Raw genomic sequence first — 18,852 nt, 5'->3', positions numbered from 1 at the left:
CTTTTTCTTCTCCTTCTGCGTCTTCCTTCTCTATTTCTCTTTCTTTTCTTTGCCTTAGCACTTTCCACGGGGTTATTTAAGCTTTAGAAAGAAAATTTCAATTTAGAAACTATAAAATCATGTTATCGTTACCTTCGTGTCTCAGCTCTCCTTCCGTATCAACACTGACACATTTGTAGCGTTCCGTACCGAAATCGGTGATAACGGAACCCGTATAGAATCACTTTCTTGTCCGTCTGTCTGTCTGTCCGCCTCTTAAAAACGCTCTTTCTCAGGATTCGGTAGACATACCAAGTTTAAGTTTATGTCACATACTAAGATGTCTACCAACCCTTGGTTGAAACTCCAAAGTTAATGCCGTTAAAAGACAAAGTCAGTTTCTGTCACATAATTTGTGATCTTCGCAAATTCACTCATCAAAACCTATAGGGTACTTCGCGTTGACCGAGAAGCATGCAATATCACAAGAAACAACGTTAGGCGGTACAAGTAAAGGAAAGAATCCAAAAAGTATTAATATGTGATTATATTACAGGAAAACGTTTCTTTTGTCGTTTGTTATCTGCTTTCAAATGCAAAATTAAAATATTCTCTAAAGTCTTGATATTTAGTGTGTTGTGGCTGTGCCCTGTTGTAATGTTTTGTGATTCCTGGCTGGATGAGGAGAGGTTGTTATGATAGGGTGGTGGGCGGTTTCCTCTCACAACACAAAATGCACATGTGATTAAAATACACTTGATTACATTAACCAATAGAGAACTTACCTTCAGTATTGTCCAATCTGAAGTTCTGGGGCTAACAGTAATGAAATACATGTACTAATTCTTCAATCTTGTGCCTGTCCATGCCACAACTATATACAATAACTAAGTTCAAAAATGTGTGTGAAATCTTATGGGACTTAACTTCTAAGGTCATCAGTCCCTAATTTATCCTAAGGACAAACACACACACCCATGCCCGAGGGCGGACTCGAACCTCCGCGTGGGACCAGCCGCACAGTCCATGACTGCAACGCCTCAGACCGCTCGGCTTGACTAACGTTCCCTCACAGCTAGATAGGGCGCGAGACGACGACTATCACTGTTGAAGACTAGAGCACTGTGCGACGTATTGAGGCGGAATGCGAACCGAGTCCTGATGCGACGTACTGAGGTACGGATATACGAGATTGAGCGACTGAGACAGTTCGGTTGACGGCGGCGGCCTACATGTTCGATGGCCAGGGGGCGTTATGGCCGCGTAGCCTGGGGGCTTGTCTCGGTCTCCTCTTGTCATAGGCGCGTCTTGTTCAGCGTCTGCTATACAATGTTTCCTAGTGCCGACCGGCGTGCTGGCGAAGACGTACACCAGCACGTAATCGACCCATATCTTGCCAGTATCAACGTCGACAACAGGAAAAATCGTCGAGATTCTCGATTCCCAGAATGGATGAACTGTCATATAAAAAATTAAGTTTGTACGAAACACTCAGAGCTCGAATGCTACTCGCAGCATTTTTGTTTTATATGCTGTCTATCCTGCAGCGTAATGTTGCAGGTAGTGTTAATCGTTGAGATTCTCGATTCCCAGAATGGATGAACTGTCATATAAAAAATTAAGTTCGTACGGAACACGCAGAGCTCTACATCTACTACATCTACATTGATACTCCGCAAGCCACCCAACGGTGTGTGGCGGAGGGCACTTTACGTGCCACTGTCATTACCTCCCTTTCCTGTTCCAGTCGCGTATGGTTCGCGGGAAGAACGACTGTCTGAAAGCCTCCGTGCGCGCTCTAATCTCTCTAATTTTACATTCGTGATCTCCTCGGGAGGTATAAGTAGGGGGAAGCAATATATTCGATACCTCATCCAGAAACGCACCCTCTCGAAACCTGGCGAGCAAGCTACACCGCGATGCAGAGCGCCTCTCTTGCAGAGTCTGCCACTTGAGTTTACTAAACATCTCCGTAACGCTATCACGCTTACCAAATAACCCTGTGACGAAACGCGCCGCTCTTCTTTGGATCTTCTCTATCTCCTCCGTCAGACCGATCTGGTACGGATCCCACACTGATGAGCAATACTCAAGTATAGGTCGAACGAGTGTTTTGTAAGCCACCTCCTTTGTTGATGGACTACATTTTCTAAGCACTCTCCCAATGAATCTCAACCTGGTACCCGCCTTACCAACAATTAATTTTATATGATCATTCCACTTCAAATCGTTCCGCACGCATACTCCCAGATATTTTACAGAAGTAACTGCTACCAGTGTTTGTTCCGCTATCATATAATCATACAATAAAGGATCCTTCTTTCTATGTATTCGCAATACATTACATTTGTCTACGTTAAGGGTCAGTTGCCACTCCCTGCACCAAGTGCCTATCCGCTGCAGATCTTCCTGCATTTCGCTACAATTTTCTAATGCTGCAACTTCTCTGTATACTACAGCATCATCCGCGAAAAGCCGCATGGAACTTCCGACACTATCTACTAGGTCATTTATATATATTGTGAAAAGCAATGGTCCCATAACACTCCCCTGTGGCACGCCAGAGGTTACTTTAACGTCTGTAGACGTCTCTCCATTGATAACAACATGCTGTGTTCTGTTTGCTAAAAACTCTTCAATCCAGCCACACAGCTTGTCTGATATTCCGGAGGCTCTTACTTTGTTTATCAGGCGACAGTGCGGAACTGTATCGAACGCCTTCCGGAAATCAAGAAAAATAGCATCTACCTGGGAGCCTGTATCTAATATTTTCTGGGTCTCATGAACAAATAAGCTCGAATCCTACTCGCAGCATTTTTGTTTTAGACGCTGTCTATGCTGCAGCGTAATGTTGCAGGTAGTGTTAAGACATGTTGCGCATACGGATGTGAGAACAGAAAGTAATGGTTTAAACTTTTGTTTATCTTAATTTGTTGACAAACTGGCTGTTTGGCCTTTCGTTTACACTACGGTATTGAGAACGGAAGTTGGTGGTAGAGCCCGCCGTGCGTCCTGTGGTGAGCAGCCGGTGTGTTGGCCTTTGGCAGGTGACGTTCGCCACCGACCCGTACCCGCCGCCGGCGAGCTCGTCCTCGTCCACGTACCACTACCACCAGCAGGTGACGTCGCAGGCGCACTCGCAGTCGCACCAGGTGGTGCATCGCGCGTCTCCGCTGTACCAGCCGGCGGGCAAGGTGATGGGCGTGGTGGGCGGCGAGACCATCTTCCTCAAGTCGGACCCGACGCTGAGCTCCTCGTCGTCGGTGGTGATCAAGAGCTCTCCGTCGCCGCCGGGCGCGGCGCCGCCGGCCATGATCTACGGCTACGAGCCGGCGGGGCCGCCGCCGCAGCCCAGCTCTCCGCAGATCGCGACGCTGTACGGCGCGGGCGGCGCCTCCTACCAGATACCCTCCTCCAGCAAGGAGCCCGCCGCCTTCCTCTGGACCACCGCCGGCGACTACATGAGCGGCGCCACCGGCACCGCCTCCGCCGCCTCCGCCGCCTACGGCGCCGCCGACGCCGGCGTCCAGCTCAACTACGTGCCCTACACGCCTAACGGCGGCGCCGGCTCCACCGCCACCACGCTCGCCTTCATGGACATCGGCGACGCCAGCATCGACCAAGGTACCCGCACGTTCCTCTTTATACTTACTTCGGCCCAGGCCTTTGAACTTGATCGAATGCCAAAATAGTTTTCTGAACAAAAATATCCGGACATCTATCAGTCGACACTAATATGGGGTTTCAGTGGACGTTAATATGGGGTGCCCCAGCTCTACTGGGGACTTTTTAATGAGGTTTGTAAACGTCTGTGGAAAAACAGCAGATCATGCTTCCTCAAGAACCAAACCAAGCTGCGGATCTGGAGTTAATCGACGTTCTATTTCTTTCGAAAGGTGCAGGCCAGACTATTTCAGGAATTTTACTGTCCACAAATGTAACTGTAAAAAGTACCCCAGATTGCATGTGTTTTCATTTAAAAGAAATGTCATTCTAAATTTGATTGCACATTTCGAAAATAAAAGCTTTATAGTCTTACGAGTAACTTAAAAACGCATCCAAAGTTCTACCTTCATTTATACAGAGGATACGGCCTTATGATACCCAATGACTAACTGCACTGTCTAAAAACTTTGGTTAACACTTCAGTACACAGTGACTCTACTAAAATTTCGATTAGTTTGGACGAGACGACTGTCCGCGACCGTCTGATGCCACACAGAATTTTACAGATCCAGCATCACTTCTTATTAATTCAGTGTATTAGTCTCAGTAGTCCCATCAGTCGTTTAGTTGCTTAAATAACGTTACAACGTTACGGCCGAGTATTTCGCACGAAATATTGCATACGGAGCTCTTGCCACAGTGACACCCAACTCTTGACTTCTCATCTCTCATGCCTAATAGTCTTGCGGCGACACATGACACAGTAGACAGCTTCTGCCGCGTTCTGAATCTGGTATTAAAGCCCCACACAACACAGGCACGCGGTTGCCCGTTGACCGGGTGATTCCTCTAAAATGCTGTGACTGCTCCCTTTCTTATACTTTAATTGATGTATGCCCCAATACATCCCACGTCGACGAAGCATTTGACCTTCTACATCTACATCTACATGGATACTCTGCAGACCACATTCAAGTGCCTGGCAGAGGGTTCATCGAACCACCTTCACATTTCTCTATTATTCCAATCTCGTATAGAGCGCGGAAAGAATGAACATCTATATCTTTCCGTACAAGCTCTGATTTCCCTTATTTTATCGTGTTGATCGTTCGTCCCTATGTAGGTCGGTCCCAACAAAATATTTTCGCATTCAGAGGAGAAAGTTGGTGATTGGAATTTCGTGAGAAGATTCCGTCGCAACGAAAAACGCCTTTTTTTTAATGACGTCCAACCCAAATCCTGTATCATTTCTGTGACACTCTCTCCCACACTTCGAGATAATACACAACGTGCTGCCTTTCTTTGAACTTTTTCGATGTACTCCGTCAGTCCTATCTGGTAAAGATCCCACACCGCGCAGCAGTATCCTAAAAGAGGACGGACAAGCGTAGTGTAGGCAGTCTCCTTAGTAGATCTGTTACGTTTTGCAAGTGTTCTGCCAATAAAACGCAGTCTTTGGTTAGCGTTCCCCACAACATTTTCTATATGTTCCTTCCAATTTCAGTTGTTCGTAATCGTCATACCTAGGTATTTAGTTGAATGTACGGCCTTTAGATTAGACTGATTTATCGTGTAACCGAAGTTTAACAAGTTTCTTTTAGCACTTATGTGGATGACCTCACACTTTTCGTTATTTAGGGTCAATTGTCATTTTTGCACCATTCAGATATCTTCTCTAAATCGATTTGCAGTTTGTTTAGATCTTCTGATGACTTTATTAGTAGATAAACGCCAGCGTCATCTGCAAACAACCGATGACGGCTGCTCAGATTGTCTCCAAATTCGCCTATATAGATAAGGAACAGCAAAGGGCCTACAACACTACCTTGGGAAACGCCAGAAATCACTTCTGTTTTACTCGATGACTTTCCGTCAGTTACTACGAACTGTGACCTCTCTGACAGGATATCACAAATCCAGTCAGATAACTGAGACGATGTTCCATAAGCACGCAATTTCACTACGAGCCGCTTGTGTGGTGCAGTGTCAAAAGCCTTCCGGAAATCCCGAAATACGGAATCGATCTGAAATCTCTTGTCAATAGCACTCAACACTTCATGTGAATAAAGAGCTAGTTGTGTTTCACAGAAACGTTGTTTTCTAAACCCATGTTGACTGTGTGTCAATAGACCGTTTCCTTCGAGGTAATTCATAATCTTCGAACACAATATACGTTCTAAAATCCTGCTGCATATCGACGTTAACGGTATGGGCCTGTAATTTAGTGGATTACTCCTACTATCTTTCTTGAATATTGGTGTGACCTGTGCAACTTTTCAGTCTTTGGGTACGGATCTTTCGTCGAGCGAACGGTTGTATATGATTGGTAAGTATGGAGCTAATGCATCAGCATACTCCGAAAGGAACCTAAGTGGTATACGGTCTGGACCAGAAGACTTGCTTTTATTGTTTTAAGTTGCTTCACTACTCCGAGGATATTTACTTCTACGTTACTCATGTTGGCAGCAATTCGATTCGAATTCTGGAATTTTCTTTGTCTTCCTTCCGTTCAATTAGGGAGGATGCGAGTGCATATACCTAATTATGTTTCTTCAAAGAAATCACTTTCTCAGTGCCTTTAGTGGACTGGTCAGTGAGTGTAGCGCGGCTCTGCACGAGCCTCAGTGTCAGGCCGGTAAGAGCTGGTGTTGTCGCAGGTCTGGCGTCGGCGGGCGACATCAAGGAGTGCGTCAACTGCGGCTCGAGCGTGACGCCGCTGTGGCGGCGCGACGGCACGGGCCACTACCTCTGCAATGCGTGCGGCCTCTACCAGAAGATAAACGGCGTCAACCGGCCGCCCGTGCGCTCCCAGCAGAAGAAAAGCAGCTCGGTACGTTACGTACACCTCCAAGTAACGAATGCCACTCACTCCTGAGCCAATAACAGCAAAAGATGTATCACGATTAATTACTGTCCTTAAAGAGATACACATTCTGTCTGCCAATGCATAACTCAGGAGTGCATCACAACATGTACAGAAGACTCCGTTATGATAGAGTTCTGTTTTGTAGGCATCTGCCCACATCTCGTGGTCGTGCGGTAGCGTTCTCGCTTCCCACGCCCGGGTTCCCGGGTTCGATTCCCGGCGGGGTCAGGGATTTTCTCTGCCTCGTGATGGCTGGGTGTTGTGTGATGTCCTTAGGTTAGTTAGGTTTAAGTAGTTCTAAGTTCTAGGGGACTGATGACCATAGATGTTAAGTCCCATAGTGCTCAGAGCCATTTTTTTGTAGGCATCTAACCGTAAAGAGGAACAAGTCCCAGCTACTGACATGCCTGTGAGCACATATTCGTAAATACTTGTAGTGTGGCTGGGTGGCTAAGTGAGTCAGTGTCGAGACTACAAGGACAAAGATTCATGACCTAGCACCCAATCTGCCACAGGATTATTTTCCGTCACAGAACTTGGCTTCCACATTTGAAAATACGCGGCATACGAGAAACAGTTAAACTGTAAATTCTTTTTATGACATGCTTGGTGGTCAGGGTAACAGATAGAAGAGCTGAAACTCCAAACGACTTGCAATGCGTCGATGCCCGGATAAACATTATGGCGTTCAAAGGAATTGAGGTTCATGAACTCTTTACTAAACTAAGAGGGGCGTTCAATAAGTAATGCAATACATTTTTTCGGCCAATTTCTGTTGAAAAAAAGCCGAATTTGTGATGTGGCATCGTGGAATATTCCTGCTTCAGTCCCTTTAGTTTCAAGAAGCTCCGATTGGTGGCGGTGCTACGCGTAGCCTTCAAAATGGTATCTGTAACGGAGGCGCATCCTAAGCAGAGAGCCGCCATTGAGTTTCTTTTGGCCGAAAACCAGAGCACTGCAGATATTCATAGGAACTTGCAGAATGTCTACGCAGACCTAGCTGTGAGCAAAAGTATGGTAAGTCTTTGGGAGAGGCACCTGTCATCATATCAAAAGGGTCGCGCAAATCTGTCTGATCTCCCTCATGCTCGCCGGCCCCATTCAGTTGTCACTCCGACAACGTTGGCAATTGAGGACACTCTCATTCTACGTGATCAACGGATCACAATCAAACCCTTTCTGCTCAACTGGAGTCTCTGTTAGTAATGATGACACACTGGTCCACCTGCCGGAGTACGCAGAGGTGTGTGTCGGACGTGTTCGCCGCCGCCTAACAGGCGATGCAAAATGGATTCAACACTTCTAACCGGAAACAAAAGCGGCAGTCCATGGAGAGGTGTCCTCGAAAGAGGAAGTTCAAAGCCGCACCTTCAGCAAGTAAAGTCATGGTGACCGTCTTTTGAGACTCTGAAGGGGTAATCTGATGTCCTCCAGCATGGTGTAAAGGTCAGCTCTGAAGTGTATACTGCTATCCTCAAGAAAATGAAGAAACGACTTCAGAGTGTTTGTTACGTCAAAAATGCAACGAAAGTCTCCATATCCAACCCAAGGCCTCACACAAGTCTGAGCACCCGAGAAGAGCTCACAAAACTCTATCGGGATGTTGTTCCTCATGCACCCTACAGCCCGGATCTCGCACCTCTCGACTTCCATCTGTCTGGCCCAATAAAGGATGAACTCCCCGGGAAAAATTACGTGGATGATGGGGACTTTATTGCTGCAGCAACACGTTTAATCCGAATTCGAATAGTAGAGTGGTACTGTGCGCGCATATAGGCCCCCCAAGTAAGGCAGCGTAAGGCCATCGCATTGACCGACGCTTATGTTGAAAAACATGGTTTTGAAGCCAAAAGAGTGGGGAACAGTAAGGAATATTGGAATCATCAAGAAAACCAAGCTGCTTTCAGGAAAAACTTACTTATTGAAGGCCCCTCGTACGTACGAGTATAATGTTTCGATGAACGAGTTATTATTTACAAGACATAGGAGCTTCTTCTCCTGCGTTTTCTTCACCAGATTCTTCTATATTTCTTGCAACCAGCTGAGGACCTTGTCACCCGTATACTAGTGATGAACACTTACGCATTCTCTTTCCTCTGGTCTGGGAGTGTCATCTCTGTTAGCAGTTGTTATTTCCATTTGAAACTCTGGCGTTCTTGCACGGTGGATTCCGTTGTAGCTCTCTTGCCAAATTTCTCTTATCCACAACTAATTCTGTGTGACGATTGTCTCTATCCGTCATACTCGTCATTTGCTGTCAACGCTACCGATTGTTGTACTGAACAGTCTGGTGAGATAGAGATGACAGGTCAGGGAATAGTTGCTCACACTGCTTCCAAGTGTGTTCCAGAACTCCCACCGCGAAAATAACCAAAGAGAATACTCAGGTATTTTGATAATTTGAAACCTTCTCGCCGGCCGCGGTGATCTAGCGGTTCTAGGCGCGCAGTCCGGAACCGCGCGACTGCTACGGTCGCAGGTTCGAATCCTGCCTCGGGCATGGATGTGTGTGATGTCCTTAGGTTAGTTAGGTTTAAGTAGTTCTAAGTTCTAGGGGACTGATGACCACAGATGTTAAGTCCCATAGTGCTCAGAGCCATTTGAACCATTTGAAACCTTCTCACATTAATTCAGCACGCTTCTAAAGTGGGGCTTCCTTAGTGTGGACTGTTCTCCAGCATAATGTTGAACAGAGAACGCTGAACATTGTACTCTATTACCAGATCTGTCACAGGTGGAGGCCTATCCTGCAATACAGAGTAGGCAAGCCTCCGACCTCCATTTTCTGTGATGAGGCGTGGACGTCCAACTTCTTGCCTACTCGAAACTATCGAATGCCTTCCGGAAGTCAAGGAACACGGCATCTGCCTCAGCGCTTGTATCTACTGCTTACTGGGTCTCGCCGACGAACGGAGCGAGCAAGGTTTCACACGATCGTTGTTTTCGCCTTTTCACCGTCCTTCAAACCACTTTCCATAGACGCTCACGACAGTATCACACTAACAGCCGACCAGCTTTCAGATACGCTCGTTCCCAGAGCAGGGCCGTAACAATCTGCCCTTTGTCAAAGTCGCTTACCTGAGCGGATTTCCCCTTTCGCAGCTCGCATCGTCCCTGGAATGATTCCTAATACGTGTCTGCTCCATTGACTTTCCTTACCATGTAAGGTACCCATAACGACACTACGCGACATTCAGTTTCGTAGTGAGCACAGGTCATAATGTTTTGCCTCAGCGTGTGTAGTATTCGTGTCGTCTCGGCAGTGGCTGCTTTTACATTTATGCTCGTTACCGACGCCGTGCCTGACAGTGCGTGAGTGTGTATTTGGTGTGCCGCAGCAACCCGGCAACCGGCGATGCGGCGTGTCGTGCGCCAACTGCAACACCACGACGACCACCCTGTGGCGGCGCAACAACAACGGGGAGCCCGTCTGCAACGCCTGCGGCCTCTACTTCAAGCTGCACAACGTGAGTACCGCAGCGCGTGCCACCTCTGGCTTCGCTGGTCGAAATTCAGCGTCTATAAATGATTCCTAAATTACGCTCTTTCTGATTTTCTTTCGTGCCTTAAGGTCTTTCCCGCTTATTGGCCATCCTTATTTTCTGTAGATCCACAACACCCTAAACTCCCTACAACTGACTATTCTGTTTTGCAGTTTCGTCATTTCTGTAGTTCAGATCTTTTCAAGTTGGATTCTATTTAATTTTGTGAGGCCGAGGTTACTGTTGAATTAAGCACTCTCTTTGCCAGTTATCTGTTCATGTATCTGGGAAACAAGTCTCGATTTGCTCTGGAGTACAGTCAGAGCCCGCAATCACCACCCAGCCACAATAGAAAAAGACCTAAGAATACTAAAACCAAGACACAACCTATACAGAAAACTCACCTTTGAGGAAAACTTCCGTATACAGAAGGTAACAGCAAAAGGAAAACAGGTCTTAAACGAATACACTACACTCTTCAAGGGCACACTGTTCAACACATTAAAGGAACTTTACAAATAAAAACAGCACATACAGATAAAGTCTACACACACACACACACACACACACACACACACACACACACACACACACACACACATACGAAAAAAGATACACTAAAATCTGCAAAGACGCACCATTTACACGCAAAAGGAATAGCATATAAAAGACAACACACACAGCTAAGAAGCGCACAGAAAACATACACAAAAACGGTTCAAATGGCTCTGAGCACGATGGGACTTAACTGCTGAGGCCATCAGTCCCATAGAACTTAGAACTACTTAAACCTAACTAACCTAAGGACATCACACACATCCATGCCCGAGGCAGGATTCGAACCTGCGACCGCAGCGGTCGCGCGGTGCCGCTCGGCCACCCTGACCGGCAAAACACACACACACACATACACACACACACACACACACACACACACACACACAGACACACACACAAAGATAAAGTGCAAACAAAATTCATTTGGCGCCGAACTCTCTGGTGAACAAATGAACACTGACTGGTCTGGGACACACAACAAACCACAATCACACTGAGTTTTGGTGAAGTGAAAAGTGTTTTACCACGCTATTAGTGGAAAATACTTGTTTTTGTTACGTTTGCATCACAACACCGCAGCATGATGCGGAGAATGGAAGTGCTTGCCACACGAAAACGTAAGTAAGAACGAATATAGGCGCGAATACATCGCGACAACCTTAATTACATTCTAGAAGATAGGTGAACTCCAGCAATAAACTTCCTCATCAACATCGTTTGGTTGAAGATGTCAAGCTACCTGTAGTAATTAACACTGAAGTGATCCAGAAAATTCATGCACAACAAATGTAAAGCTATTTACAAAAAGAAACGATCTTTTGTATCCCGCTTGGAAGGCGGCGCGTGGGTCTGCTCCTGTAAACTGAAGGGTAAGACGAATGTAGGAAGCTAGGAGGAGCAGGTGAGGTAGAACACTCGGTACTGCAGGGTGAAGTTAAATCACTTTTACTTTAGCAAGAAGACGAATAAATAACTTTGAACTGAGGAGCACGTAGGTGCGAAGCCGGATGTCTCAATCTCACAGAAGTTACACAGGCAAAATCTGTAGGGGCTAGACCACTATGAAATAGAAACAATGTTGCTTGGTCGTCTGCTCGGCATCAAATGGGCAGAATCTGGAGTGGCGCTCGTAGAGCTGCACAGCACCGGCTAGAGGGAGCTGTCGTCGGTGTCGGTGTCGTAGTCCCAAACTACCAGATCGCACCTACGGTGTGGCATCGTAGCTATCGATACCACAGATCTATTGTTTGAACTAAAGGATGCACATAATTTTATGATCATTTAACAAAAATGTTCACATTACAGAATAAATAGAAACGAAAACCCACTGATGATGGCACAGTGGTGCCGAAACATGTTTGGGTACTGAGAGAAAACGGTGTTTTGCTTAACTGGCGGACCTCACATCCAACAATTTTAACTGCGAATACGGCCAACACAAGGAGCTGCAAATCAAAATGATGGATGTCAGCCATCATATTTTGTCTGATTCTACTACAAGCGATGGATGCGGCGTTCTTCAAGTGCGGTTTACATTCATACATACTTCGATTACAATAGTATACTCTATTTAAACGAGTGTTATTGCGAAGATTCTATATGATTCCTCTTTGAAGCAATGTCCTGTAATGATGAAGAATTGATTGTAAGAGCAACGTGTAGTGTCAGAAGTGACACAGACGACTCGGCCAACGGTTCTCTACCTTATTGCTTTTCTTGGCAAAAGTGTCGCTTGCCGAAAGCAGAATGCGCTGAAACAACGACAGGTTGCTGAGGATAAGATAATTTCGTAGGATAAAAGTGTGGATTCCAGCGCTCATGCGCACCACTCAGTCCCTCCATCTTCTCCCCATGTAATTCCACTGCAGATCAGCAACTTTTAGTTGGATATTGTTTATCCATTTGGGAGACCGGATTAAAAATGAAATCGTAATTCTGACGGGAGAGTGATGGTGGTGTATAAATAGAGCGCTCAGAGTGCTGTCGAGGTACTGTGCATCTCTTTCACGAATTTCAGCAAGAAGTTTCCATGCATCCATGTGTCTATAAAATGGAAAAACTACGAAACTGAATAAATTCAGTCACGAAGTCGTTCAAAATTTCATCGAAGTGCGCGCTGTTCCTCAGTCTATATTGGCAATTTATCACGACCTCTTTCCCACTAAAAAATCAGGAAGTCGTTATCGAGACGACGATGCCTCCTGGGCGGTCGAAACAAATGCCTAACGTAAGTCGATCTTCGTCGTCAAGAACTCTGACGACAGCGCATTAATCACGATTGTCACTTAAGCTCTCCTCAAGCTGCGTCGACGTTTCCGTATGACGCAGGCGATGAGTGGTTGTTTGCGCGTCACGTGCCGTGGCCATTTATGGAGCGAGAGACTTAAGAGCATCGTTCGCGATCAGCCGCGAATCGCATTTCCGTTCTTCGTTACCTCCCCACGGCGTAGAATCAGTACTGAGAATGAGACTTTAACTACACGTCCTCCGATTCGTGAGATCAAATCGCCATTATCTATTTTTTTTTTTTTTTTTTTTTTTTTTTTTACAGACGGTCAAATAATACGAAAGATGCCATATTTTCCTACAAAATTCTGTTTCAAAACAAGAGCAAATCTAAATCGAGACACGAGATACCAAACCCAAAACCAAATTATTTTATACTTCTCAGCTAAACAGTGGCGACGGGGACAGTTAGTATCTATGAATCATGAGAAACTTGCAAATCAACATGACTCAAAATTCCTTTCTACAAGCCAATTCGATCAGTTACAACATTACCCAAAATTAAGAATCCTTAATTACTCAAGTAAGGAGAAAGGCAATGTAAAGGGAGCAACAGAAATAAGTTTTTGTGTCCAAAAGGAATGAGACCACATAACCGATGATGTTCTCTAAATAAATGGTTCACATTCATTTGCGTGGCGTGTCGAAAAAATGCAGCGCCTATACGTAATGGAACAAATGGTGACGTTACCTGCGCTAATCCAAAACCATTCTGTATTGAAGAGGAGATAAATACTTTATCTTTTGTTACCGGCTCACCGCCCCTTTCTATTATTTTCTCATCCCTTTCTATTTCTGTTTTCTTCCGTTTATCTCAACTCTTAATCTGACCTTATTATTTCTCGTTCTTCCTCTAACCGGTCAACTTCTCCTGTTACATTCCTTCTGTATGTTGTCAGTCGTTCCTGTTAGATGTGACTGCTCACATTCCACAACACTGTAATGAGGAAATTACTTAATGTTCATAAGACTAACGTTTCCCAAATTCCAAGTATTCGATTCTATTCATATTATTGTTATTATTATTAATATTATATCTTACTCATGTGTCACACAAATTGTGATGCACACTCGCTGAGAAAGTCTGGTTAGGTGCCAGAGAGGGTGAGAAAGGCGTAATCTTGCCATTTGTAGCAAATAAATTTGTAGTAAATAAATATTAGTATGTAAAGCGTTGGCGCATTATTCTTGGCCTAAAAATAGTAAGCTTCGACGTGCCACAGATTCTTACTTCTACATCTACACTGCGCATGCCACTTTACGGTGTGCGTCAGAAGGTACTTTGTGTAGTAGTATCACTTCGCCCTTTTCCTGTTCCAGTCGCGTATGATTCGCGGAAAGAACGAGTGCTGGTAATCCTCCGCGTGGCCTGAATCTCTCTGATTTTATCTTGATCGTCTTTTCGCGAGATACAGTTGGGAGGAAGTTATATATTGAGTGACTCTTGCAGGAACGCACGCTCTCGGAACTTTAACAATAGACCATACCGTTATGCAAACGCCGTCCTTGCAGCGTCTGCCACAGGTGTTGGTTGATCACCTCTGTGACGCTTTCGCGCTTTCTAAATGAACCTGAAACGTGCTGCCCTTCTTTGGATCTTCTCTATTTCCTCTATTTGTGCCATCTGATGCGGATCCCATACTAACGAGCAATATTCAAATATTGGTCGAACGGGAGTGTTGAAGGTACTTTCTTTGTTCTCAAAGAAAGGACAGGTGCTTTATTTCCGTTTCTATAGCAATGTGTCACATCACCAGCAACTTTAATCTTGGCACAATTCAGTGCACCTTTGAACTATACGGACACAGACTCTGATTCATTTACTTTGCTACGATTCCTTGTCCTATGAACCAAAGACATTGTAGACATACACTTAGGATTCTTCCAGTGAATCTCAGTCTGGCAGCAGCTTACCTGCGATTAATTTTACATGGCTGTTCCATTTCAAATCTCTCCGTACCCGCACTCCTAGATATTTTGTGGATCTGTTTCCAGCGATTGTTCTGCAGTTGTACAATTGTGTAATCATACAGTAAACGATTTTTCTGTCTATACATACGCAATACGTTACTTTTGCTTATGTTGAGGGTCAATTGCCACTCCTTGAACCAAGTGTCTATTCTCTGCAGGTCTTCCTGCATTTCGCTACAATATTCTAGCATCGCGACTTCTCTGTTTACAACACCATCATCTGCGAGAAACCTCATTAATTTCCAAAATATTTACTATGTCATTAATATATCTATTGAAAAGCAGTGTTCCTGTAACAACCCCCTGGAGCACTCCCGAGATTAGTTTTACATATGAAGGCTTCTCTCCGTTCACATTGACATGCGATGGTCTGTTTGGCAGAAACTCTTCAGTCCAGTCACACAATTTGTCCGATATTCCATACGCTCGTATGTTGTTCATTAAGCGGTTGTGCGGAACCGTAATCCAGGGAACACAGCATCTACCTGGGCACCTACGTGAACTGCTTACTGTTTCTCGTGAACGAACAGAGCGAGCTGTGTTTCACATGATCGTTGTTTTCGGAAATTATGTTGGTTCATGCAGAGGAGATTTCCGGTCTCCAGAAATATCATAATACGCGAGCATAATTTGTAATGCATGATAGACCATCTTTTACTTTTGATAGAAAATTAACATTCGGTCTAGACCGTATGAATCTCAAATATAGGGCAATCCGTGTTCCCTTTCACTCATTGTTCCCACTTAATGCTTACAGCATTGAAAACTCCAGCGAAATCGATTCATTCCCTTTTTAGCACAGCATATACAAACACATAGATCGACAATAACTCCATAAATTGTGTTGTCACTTACTTTTGTAATCACGTTTTCTTGCAAATTCGTTAATGTACAGACAATTTTACTAGACAAAATACTATCAAACATTTTTATTCTCCTAGAGGTTTCCATCAAAGGCACACATCCAATATCTTCACTGAACTGTCACTTAAAAGCCTATAAAATAGACGTTGTCAAAAATCGTACGTATTTGTAATGCCTTGTTGTGATTAAGTACAGTTCAGTGCTCCAATATTTGGAAGATTTTAAATTCACTGCAGTCTTCTTCATACACCTTCAGCGTATTTTGTACACTGGCTACATTACGGAACAGAAATGTACAAATCATGAAAGAGGAATACCAGTTTGTGCTCCGATCTTGTACAGATATTTGTCTTGTTACAAATGTTCACTGCAGCACATGCAGGTTGATTCCGCGTTGATGTTACAGACCTTCAGGGATGATGGAAAAGGATAAGTGTATCAATACAAAGTAAGGGACTTCTGTCCGGAAACGATCGGGTCGAATGCTGTAAGCGAAAATTGTTCTGACACCGCTGACAGTGGAATACATGTTTCAAGGCTGTTCTTGCTAAGACTGTACAAGCAGGTTAGGATATTTTCATAGGTTTTACTAGGGACCAAAACAAGAAAAAAAGTGTTCAGGCAATATGGGATGTACAACGCACGAGCGGTGTAAGGCGCTGCAGTCATGGACTGTGCTGCTGGTCCCGGCGGAGGTTCGAGTCCTCCCTCGGGCATGGGTGTGTGTGTTTGTCCTTAGGATAGTTTAGGTTAAGTAGTGTGTAAGCGTAGGGACTGATGACCTTAGCAGTTAAGTCCCATAAGATTTCACATACATATGAACATTTGTACAATGCATATTTTAAGAGTTTTGGGCACTTGTCCAGTAGAAGAGATGTGTGTCACAGTAGCGAATATGAATAAGTGCTCATAGCTCTTAAGGTATGCATTTTCGAGCCAACATTGAAGTGACATTATTTTCTTGTTTCGGTCCCTTCTACCACGTCTGGAAGTTGCCCACCCTACAATACTAGCAACAACAGCGCTGGTAGATGAATGCCACTGTCAGAGGTATCAGAACGATTTTCGCTTATAACTTTCGACTCGGTCGTTTCCGGAGCAGTGTCCCTTACGTCAAACTGATACGTCTGTCCTAATCCATCATCTTTCAAAGTTTGTACATTATCACAGAATCACCCTGTATGTCATTCAACAACAAAAAATGAGACAGTAACTTTCCTGAATCTATGCTCAAGTCGAATTATACCTGTTCTTTCTACGACCGGTGGCAGTTCCACACTATCCAGGAAGAGCTTGTGTGGAGTTTGTAAACCAAGGAAGAGAAACTGGTGACAGCCTCGACGACTTAAGTTATGTGGGTATTGGTCCGTCGTCCAAACTATGTTTTCAACGTTGCTTCCCATAATGCTGGGGATATCCTTAGACGTATGAGGCAAAGGCGCAGTCTTTACAACATGGCCTAATTCCCTATAAATAAAATCACAGGGGATCTAAATACCGGCCGTGAAAGCCTGCATTATAAAACTGGTGACAAGCTGAAGCTTCCAGCCGCTGCGCGACACCAGATCAGCGCAAATGGAATCGAAATGGCCGCAAGCGGCAGGTACCTGCGTTCGCGCCCCGTGCCGACGTATGATTTAACTTTTCCCCAACGCTCATTATGTTGCCATCTCAGCAGCACTGGTATTTCTTGTCACACAGCAGAAGACCTGCTAAGTTACAAATACACAATTTCTGTGAAATCTAACCGCTTATTGTTGGACCCTCCTCTACAGTCTGTTACTTTGTATTTATTCGTGCCAGTCTTTCTAACTGTTCCAAGTTTCACAAACTTTAATGTGTGACAGAAAAGTCTTGAGTTACTATTCTGTCTAAGAGTACAAGGGAAAGCCGGCTGGAGTGACCGAGCGGTTCTAGGCGCTACAGTCTGGAACCGAGCGACCGCTACGGTCGCAGTTCGAATCATTCCTCGGGAATTGATGTGTGTAATGTCCTTAGGTTAGTTAGGTTTAAGTAGTTCTAAGTTCTAGGGGACTGATGACCTCAGAAGTTAAGTACCATAGAGCTCAGAGCCATTTAGCCAAGTACACGGAAAATGCTATGCAGCGTGTTTCAGCATAGCAACCCATTAAGTATGGCAGTTTATTCTGACTTTGCTCCGCCAACTGGTTTCTATGATTTTCAGAAGTAATTTTCGATTCATCTTTTCACACAATCCCATTGCTTGTCTAATAATTTCACCAATATTGTTGGTTTTGGAATACAGAGACACATGTATTTCTTCGCTTCATTTAATTTGAATAATAAATATTAGCTCTTTACTTCAGTCTTATGGAAAAACGAAAATAATCGTTACGGCAGAACGATAATACTTAGGAGGACAGAAATATGTGTTGGAAAAATTATATTTAATGGAAGGAAATTATATCAGTGGAAGAGAGCTCATAAGATTCAGAATCGGGATTAGTTAAGAAAAATGTGTTATTTTCCACCTTAATACAACGTATCCGCTTGGTCGTGGGCGTCAGTATCTGATGACTGTGATAAAACGAGGATCATCTGGTTAAGCCATTAAGAATTGTTTGATCCCTTAAAACAGCGTATGTTGCTATGCATAGAATAATATGTTAGACTGCTTTGGCAAGTGAAAGAGTTGTTTACCTGCCCAGTCACTTATGCTACTCATCTCCTACTCTATGGCTGGACTTAACAGTTTGTCCACTAAGTCCTCGAAGCAGTAGGTACGGAATTAGTTGAATGGAAATGATATCGCCAACATTTTTCCAGTCGCAACACACTGAAGTATTATTGTTGTGGCATAAGTGTCTATTCTGAAGTTTTTCCATATCACAATATTTTATTGGGGACAAAAATGTGACATTTTCATTCACTTTTTACTTTACTCCATTTATTTGATGATTTTGGGACACCAAGCATGATAGCTTGCACCCAGCGTCCCTCAAGCAGAGGTCGTGCCTGGCGTACGTCCTGGGTCCTGGGACGTCCACTCTTAACACGGCGGCGTGGTCTTCGTGCTTCCTAGATGCAGGCAAAGTTCTTCATAATCAGACACGAGTGGTTATATGCAGTACCATTCAGTTTGTGTAGAAAGAGGCAAACGAGGAATCAAAAATTCACTGGAATGCTTGAAAGGATTGCAATAACTGCAAGCAACCCCAA

The 18,852-nt window shown here is 44.5% G+C and overlaps 1 protein-coding gene across 1 annotated transcript in view; it reads left to right on the top strand.

The window, feature by feature from the left end:
* LOC126456243 (box A-binding factor-like) overlaps positions 1 to 18,852 on the top strand; it is a 101,147-nt gene that overhangs the window by 15,202 nt on the left and 67,093 nt on the right. Inside the window, exons 6-9 of the mRNA XM_050091995.1 lie at positions 3,027 to 3,467; positions 3,510 to 3,603; positions 6,303 to 6,475; positions 9,850 to 9,978. Coding sequence (XP_049947952.1) covers positions 3,027 to 3,467; positions 3,510 to 3,603; positions 6,303 to 6,475; positions 9,850 to 9,978 — 837 coding nt within the window. The remainder of the gene's footprint in view (positions 1 to 3,026; positions 3,468 to 3,509; positions 3,604 to 6,302; positions 6,476 to 9,849; positions 9,979 to 18,852) is intronic.

This window comes from Schistocerca serialis, chromosome 2 (genome assembly GCF_023864345.2).
Source record: "Schistocerca serialis cubense isolate TAMUIC-IGC-003099 chromosome 2, iqSchSeri2.2, whole genome shotgun sequence".
Classification (NCBI taxonomy): Eukaryota; Metazoa; Arthropoda; class Insecta; order Orthoptera; family Acrididae; genus Schistocerca; species Schistocerca serialis.
The sequence above is the reverse complement of the archived record's forward strand: the minus strand, read 5'-3'. Positions and strand labels throughout refer to the sequence as shown.